Here is an 8,547-nt window from a genome sequence, read left to right as displayed (position 1 = left end):
TAACTAACTACTATTTAAACAAACTAGGTTGCAAAATAGTGCCTCAGCGGCACTTTAAACAATTTTATTTTATAAACATTTTTATATTACTTACTATGTATAAATATTATAGGTATGTCTTTCAACAGCAATAACGTTTATATTCTAGGGAAGCCAGGCTATGATAGCACATCAAAAATCAACATCATTTCATTTCAGTATATAAGGGTCGATTTATATTGCGGCGAAAACGGAACGAATCCGCGAGAAGTGGCGCGAAGGCAGGCGCAGCGTGACGTCAACCGTCGTCGAAATACTACAGCTTCAAGGCGCAGTCGCGAGAAAGCTCGTGAATACTGCGCGCCTTCTCGCGCAGCGAAGCGAAACGCTTCCGTTCCGCCGCAATGTAAATTGAGCCTAATCCGTCTATGACCACACGGTGCTGACATCCGTCCATAATATTACACTTATGTGGATAGAACTAGAGCTTTATAGGCTTTGAAGAGTATTTAGGCTGATAGACTGCAGTACATACCTAAGAGGCATGTTCTTAGCCCATCTTATTAAGTAATAAAGCTTATCGGTGCTACTACAAGACAACTTTACTTTCATATACATACACTGATACTGTACAATTAGTCCTTCTAACCAGATATAAACAAGCAGCCAACGTACTTTTACATATACTTATATATGTATTTAACCATTTGCGGTCGAAAATTGCGAGATTTTTGCAAGTGTAACTATGTAATTATATAATTTAACTAGCAACCCACAACTTTTTTATATAAGTCAACCTTATTATTAGTAATGAAGTACCCAAAATATAACGAAACTTTTTGTGTAATGGAAGCCGTGCGATGGATTTTTCTCTTGACAATCTAGTTTTAAAGCGATGTCATTAAACTAACAGTGACGTTTATTATCAATAACACAAAGTTAATTGGAAAAACAATCCCTAATTATTACCTGAAACCTGCCACGCCGAGCGTAATAAGGTCGTTTAGAAAATCAGACACTTTGTTACGTACATACTCCAAATTGTGGTTTAGATCCTTTAATCCAACGAGCTCGCAGGTTCTTACCTGCGAATATTGTTAGTTACAAATAGAAAATACATGAAGTTTTGAGTTAGAACATTGCTACCAGGTAAACATTTAAAAAGAAGATTAGAGCAAGGTATGTCAAGAAAGTACACAATGAGAAAATTCTGGGATATGAAAATATGACACATAAAACTTCAAACATCGCACCTCCGGTGAGACAGTCACTTATCAAAACTTTACAGAAAATGAGGCAAAAATGAAAATGAAAGTAAATTAATTTGCTACTCCGCGAACGCAGCGAAAAACAACTGCTCTTGTGTTGATATTTTCTTTTCTTTTTTCATCTTTTTTATATACATATATTTTTAATTAACTGCATGAAAAAAATGCAAAACTGTTTTGTGGCGTAGCTAATTAACCCGTTAATAGACAGTACTTAAATATAACCGCACACGATATTGTCACTAATTTTCTTTGAGCCGTAAGTGCTTATATTGATTCAATAATATAACAATTACGCTTTATGAATATCTCGTCAACTTTTTTGTATAAAAGAATGTACGATTATGACAATAGTACAGTGATTGGCTTTATAGTGAAAAAAATCTTTTAACTCAAAAAAGAGTAAGATCTGAGCACTGCCACTCCGGTAAGATCTGAGCACTGCCACTGAACACTGCCCGTCACCCTAAGACATAAGTTGACAAGTCCCATGTGCCTGTAATTTCACGAGTACCCTTACCCTTCAAAACCGGAACACAGTTATGCTGACATTATTGCTTATCGGCAGAAATAGGTAAAGTGGCAGTAGTGCCCTGGACGAACTCTTTCATAAGGAGCTCTACTGCGTCTAAATTTTTAAAGAAAAAAAAAAGAATAAAAGATTTCTTTTTTACAAACTGAAACGGTTTTTTCCTTTCCACCGCCTATGGAAGGCAAACAACTCGGTAAAATGTGCAAAGAAAGCAGATCTGCCCTCCTTATCGTAACTAACGTAATCGGAATTTTTAGCGGAATTCAGTAATTAACATAACTGGAATCAGCAAAACCAGATCTACAACCATCTCGTCTAGCTTCGTCTCGTCAGCATAATTGACATAATTCAAAGAAAGAAAACCTTTTGGTGCCAATACCTAAACAGTTACCAAGATGCCAATGCCGGAGAGCTGAGATACTTACATTATGTAAAGGATGTCATTTGTTATTCCACGAAATTTTAAATAGGCTGATATTGGATACATACACTCTCTCAATACATTTTGGTATGAATTTTGTATGTTGAGTTTTTTATGACACCGCTCCTCATAATAATAGTTATCTACATATTAATATCTAAGATATCGCAAAAGAAAAAGTTTCCTGTAGCCCCGCACTAGAGCAACCCTGCATCGCGGGTGCCATGGACACGTAGACAACCACAAATTACACCCAAACTCACGAGATAAATAAATGTAGGCTATACAAATATTTCTCTCGGCCCGGGAATCAAGCTCGAGACCTCTGTGTGGCAGTCCAGCATGGTAACCGTGTGGCCACGGAGGCAATTGAATGTTATTTCTACCTGTAGCTCTTTCAAGTAAAGGTAGAGTTTTGTTTTGTTTTCTTATTACTTAAAATTTCATCATCATAATCATCTACAGTCCGTCTTCACCCACTGCTGGGTATAGGCCTCCCATAGTTTGTGCCATCCGGTGCTAGTCTCACCAATCTACAACCTATAACGATGTCATCCACCCATCTCGATACAGGACGTTCCATTTGTATATTGTAACAATGTGAAAAGCACATAAAAAGCAAACAAACATAAAAAGCAGTTCTCATTAGGTACGAAAACACAAAACATTGCATTAAATCCATAGAGGGAGGTACCTCAAACCCGCCACTCCAAGACTAATTAGGTCATTGAAGTAGTTGACTATTTTGTCACGGACGTACTCCTCGGTCTGATTCAAGTCTTTTAAACCGTTCAGCTCACAGTTACGAACCTGGAGTTGTTGAAAAAGTATTATTACGTTATTTTTAAGTTATTCAAGCAGTACATCTGATTCCATGATGGAAAGTGTTAACCGCCGACTATAAAAAGCTGCAGAGCTTTAAACACCGCCGTAGAGTTGCCAGCTTATCGGTATTCTATAGGATATATCACGGCGGGTGTGCGATGGAATTGCATTATTTGATTCCGCGTTCGCCTTTCCATCATCGGGCGACTAGACGTGGGCTGGGGTTCCACCCCTATGTTGTAGATATTCCCAGGATTCGCATGAACAGTTTCGCTTCCAATTTGAACGGCAAGCGGCTAGGGAGTGAAATTCCCTGCCTTCAGACTTGTTCCCCGAACGCTATAACTTGGACCTTTTCAAGGCGAGAGTCAATAGGCATTATTGAGGTGTAAATGCTGCATCCTCGACCTCATCATCACTTTTCATCAGGTAAGATGGAGGTCAAATGCACACTTATTTAAAAAATTTGTTTTTTTCAATACTAAATGCCAAAATAATAAAAAAATGTATCGATTTAAGACCTTTTTGCTGTAGGTAGAGATATCCGAATGAGTATGCGGTAGTCCTACTATTCAAACCTAAGCGGACATCGTTACCGCTATGAGTGGCGAAATTTGCTTAATTTTCGTCCGTCTAGACAACAAGACCATAATATAACCGTGAGTAAGGTGGAATCTCAATACATTTTCTCATTTCACTGTTTCGACGACACGACTCTTTTCTATATGTCAACTAATCGTCATTAACTAACTTGCGGAGGAGATGATGATATGAATTTTGCCGCTACAACCGCGCAAAACCAATTCCGCAAAGCAATGAAAAACTGATCTGGGCGGTATGACGCGGTATCTCATACAAATACAAATATAACCTAACCCGGAAAGATACCGTGCGGTATTTTTCGCTACCCACAAGAAATAGATACGTAGCGACAAAGCTGCCTATTAAAAATTGTCTAATTCATTGCATTTCATTGTCATTAAAGGGTCCGTATCTTTTTTGTCTCTGATCACTTTCCTCAGCCAGTTGAAATTAGTTAATAAGCGAGAAGACCATTTTTTTTTTTTCAAAATGGCTTACATTAGACAGACCACACATATTCTTTCTTTCGTTTCGTTCTAATATTAAAATGTATAGCTTTACTATGAAGATTGTATAATGTTCCTTTCTTATTTTTTATTTTGATACTATCAAATTATCCTAACCGTACTAACCTGGGTAGCATCATTATAGTTACTGATTCCACAATGCGGTTGGTGAAAATGCTCAGGACCGTACGGCACAGCTGGATAAGTGTAATGTTCGGGGTCTGCCTTGCTGCCTGCTGTACCAATATTGGTCTGACTGTTGCCAGTCATATGGTTCACTACTACATCTGCGTAGATCCTAGAAGTGAAAAAATCTATGTATAACAAGTTACAAAGAATACACGAATTCAGACAAATTGTAATTTTGGACTAATTCATTATTTTAAATTAAAATAAATAAATCCATTGGCTCTGTAGTAAAATTTTGTCCAGAAAGTAATAAATTACAAAACATACATGTATTCAGGCAAATTACAATTTTGGACTACTGAGCCAAAGGACGTACTGAGTTCTTTTTAACCGACTACAAAAAAAGGAGGCGGAGTACTACTCAATAATTAAATTTGTGAACCGATTTTGATGATTCTTTATTTGTTGGAGTAAATGAGACCTCTTTCCAACAAAAAAAGAGAATACCTCAATATTGGTCTCATTTAAATTTAACGAAAATATTTCATAAAATATTCCTCACTAAAAATATGAAAATATAATGACATCTCTTTCTTTTTTGATATGCCGAATCCTCGTCTCGTAGTATAATGTTAAAATACTTAATATTATTTACATTGAGATAATTTTAACTGCCAAATAAAGAAAAATATGTAATTATAAAATCCATTAAAATTACGTTGTTTTCAATTATTTTGTCGCATTTTGATGAAGAACAATAAATAAAATAAACTGATCCTTGATTGTCACGTTGTGAATTCGAAATTATAGTCTAGTGTCAGCAGTCGCTGTCATAATATTACGAAATAGACATCACGTCTTTTTATTTAACGAGAAATTATTTCTTATGTACTATTAAATAAAAGTAAACAAAATATTCAAGAAATTTATGTAAATAAATAAGTTAAGCTTAACTTTTAATCGTTACCAATCAATATTTAGACAATAAATTCGAAAATAATATTATTTCAATTGCGTCCAAGTAACTATTTTAAGATTGTTAAATTTGACATAACAACAATATTACCATAATGTCAAAGTCAAAGTAATTCATAGTACGAATTGAGCGAATGAATATTCACAAAGCGGCCAATAAAACATCATAGTTTTAACATTATAATAAGCTTGCTTTAAGCGCATCATGATACGAAAAGTCAATGTAGGGTTAAAGTAATATTGTTTTAAGAGGTTGTGGTAGAACCCCCAGGTCAAATACTTAAAATAGATGAGCAAGTGAATAAAACTATTAAATACAGGATCTTTGGAAAACAGAGCGCGAGCGGAGCGTGCGTGTGCTATAAAAACATCAAGAAGATGTGGTTTGTATGCTCTGGCTAAGGTTCCTTCTATCCCTTTTAGCTCACCTGACACCAACTTTATTGCATCTCCTGGTCATGTTAAGAAATTCATCTCGATTGCCCGACCGCGTACCGATGATGTATGATATAGGCTGGTAACGCTCATACCAAGGTCGTGTACCATCGCTATTACGTACTATTATATTCTCTGATGGTGGCGAAACCTGGATAATAAATTGGATGATGAGTACCATAGAGCGTAAATAGCATAGTAGAATGTAATCGTTAAGTGTGCTCAGGAGTTTATTCCGTCAATATAAGAGATATCAAAAACCTTTAAACTTTGATGTCGAAAGTACGTTACCTAATAAGTAAAATGACAACAATAGCGTTTTAAAAATAAAACTGCCGGTCCAATACATTTATATGACACTCGTAGATAGGTTTACTTGACCTACTTTCAGAGGTAACAATAAGTTTACACATAACAAAGCTGCTGTAAATAAAATAATAAAATAATCTTTTAATTGAATAAACTAAAGTAAAAAATGTATTAAAAGCAGTTTTTCGAAACTATTTACTTACTAACTTGGTTATTGTACGAAAGGAAGGTTTACATAAGCCATCTTTTCATACAATAACCAAGTGAAGTGAAGCGGATTTTTGTAAACAAATTATACACCGCACTACGAACTCAGTGTCAATTGTGTAACGCACCAACTAGATACGATACGGTAGCTGCGATAATTGCCAAGGCTGTGAAAATTTTCAAGAAAATGCGCACCCTGTTTTCAAGTTTGTACTTTACAATACAATTGACTTAAAGTTACAAAGATTCGCTTCTATTTCGTTCCGCGGTAATTTATATTGACCCTTATTCTAAGATTATATTATACATTTATACATATATATATTTTTACCACTTTCCCAACAAGTTATTACATAAGATGTCGAATCCCATGTGCCTGTAATTTTGGCGTGGGAACTATAGTTCACACCCTCCTATTGTGAGAGGAGGCGTGCATGCAACGGTGAGACTATACATATATACGCTAACTATTATTTCATATACATAAATAAAAAGGGCCTTATTTGTCATGCAAAATACATAAATTAAACCAAGGAAAATAAAAAAAATTCAAGTTAAAATAAAAAAGCATGTACAAAACGGTTGAGCATCTGAGGACTATGCTAATTACATAGCCCTCGCTGTTATTCTTACCTAAATATAATACCTAAATGTTCAATGTTACCTGCACGCCGCCATATCCTTTAGGAGATAAGAATCGTTCACACTCGTCAGCTATGTCGGTCCATTTCCATTCAAACAGATGAACGATGGTGGTATGTCCTGGCAACATGTTGGTCCGTTCATGATGATCGCAGTATGCTGCTCCGAAAAGCAGCAACAGTAGTGGCAGATACATTACTGCAACAAACGTGGTTACCATCTCTCTCGTGTTGACCATCGAACTCTGAACTATATAACTTAGCATTTTCTATACCAACAACTTGATTGAAGGGAATTTCTTTTACTTGGAAAACGATTAACTATCTGTTTGCAACGGTATAACATCGTAGTCATTCATTATGAACGATATAGCGCAAAACCAGCCAGTAGGCTGAGAGAAAAAAGAAATCAAATAAACTGTTCTTGAACCAGGAGGGGGTCTGTCGACATCAGTCCGAAACAATTACTTTAAAATAACTAATACTCGACCAAATTTAAAAGCGCATGATGCGAATGAAGCTTCATACTTTACATGGTCTTTTAACTTGGTCGAGTACCTATTACTTATTTGACAGTAATTGTTTCGGATGGATGTCAGACGGAGAAAGAGAGTATAACCCCCTGAGTCTCTGATCCTGCTCAACTGTGCAATTGCCGGGGAACACCGCCTCTTCCATTTGAAAATTTAACATTAATATTTTAGGCTATGAGACAGGCGAGAAGCTAAAATAGACACACCAGCATGGTAACAAATAAATATGTTCAAAAGACTTCTTATTAATGTGTAGTTATCATGAGATTCTAACGATCTCTTGATGATTTTAACATTTTTTATGTTGACTGTACAAAACTTATTGATAAATATGTAACATAAACAATTTAAACAACAGTATAAAAATCAAAATCCCGAGAAAATGAGTTTCAGAATATGCATAACGAGGTCCATAAAAGCTATTGCCCTCGTAATATTGAAAATCAAACAGTAAAGTAAGGATAACGCTCTTCGTAAAAAAGCCATAAACAGGTTTATAGGTTGAAAGTTATAAATGTTAACAATATTTCGATATAACATAGGTAGTTGCCAGTGGCAGGCGTATATAAGTATACATATTACTCATCGAGTCTTAAAAAAAGGTAATCGACTGATTTCAGATTTGTGGAGCGTCGTCTCTGTCGATTCCCAAAAAATTTAATAATAGAAAAAAAACACACAAACGTACCACGAAATTTTACAAGAAAACCGCTGTAAGTACTCAATTAGGTACTTTACACATACCAATGATTTTTTTTTATATATCAACTGGACTAACTAAAACACGTATACTATACGATACAATTATATATTTCATATCGCTTCAATTTCGTTTGAAAAAAAATCTGTAAAAAGCCAATGTCCCTGTCGCTCGACCCAAGCAAAATAAACCGTATTAGTATGGGAACAATTTGAATTCGAACTGAGGTAGTATCGACTCTTGAAGTTTAAATTCAACTCTATAACGCTTACTATACCTAAGAACGGTCCATAGTGTCAAGATTCTGCTCTTGACTGTACCTCCCTAGCGGCTGATAAGTAGCAACTCCATGAGGCTTAGGTACGATAAAAAAGATCCAATGTCCAAAATGTTAAGGCTTGATATGCTCTTAACAGAACCACAGCCTTAACATATCGTGAAATTTAAAAAAAATTATGCATATTTGGATAGGTTCTTCCAAGGATAGGTTTTTTTTTTTGGATAG

General features: G+C 35.5%; 1 protein-coding gene across 4 annotated transcripts in view; it reads right to left on the bottom strand.

Moving 5' to 3' along the window:
* LOC113235715 (alpha-amylase 4N-like) overlaps positions 1-8,547 on the bottom strand; it is a 33,004-nt gene that overhangs the window by 22,760 nt on the left and 1,697 nt on the right. For 2 of the 4 annotated variants that reach the window (XM_026471581.1, XM_026471580.1), the window contains exons 2-5: positions 6,833-7,008; positions 5,646-5,803; positions 4,240-4,411; positions 2,895-3,010 (exon numbers count right to left, since the gene is read on the bottom strand). In XM_026471581.1, the coding sequence (XP_026327366.1) occupies positions 2,895-3,010; positions 4,240-4,411; positions 5,646-5,803; positions 6,833-7,006 (620 nt within the window). In that variant the 5' untranslated portion in view covers positions 7,007-7,008. Of the gene's footprint in view, positions 1-948; positions 1,065-2,894; positions 3,011-4,239; positions 4,412-5,645; positions 5,804-6,832; positions 7,009-8,547 lie in introns of all 4 variants that reach the window. The other 2 variants (XM_026471583.1, XM_026471582.1) reach the window with 2 other exon arrangements.

The sequence above is a fragment of the Hyposmocoma kahamanoa genome, unplaced genomic scaffold, assembly GCF_003589595.1.
Source record: "Hyposmocoma kahamanoa isolate Upper Pololo Valley unplaced genomic scaffold, ASM358959v1 88, whole genome shotgun sequence".
NCBI lineage: Eukaryota > Metazoa > Arthropoda > Insecta > Lepidoptera > Cosmopterigidae > Hyposmocoma > Hyposmocoma kahamanoa.
This window is presented reverse-complemented; position numbering and strand designations above follow the sequence as displayed.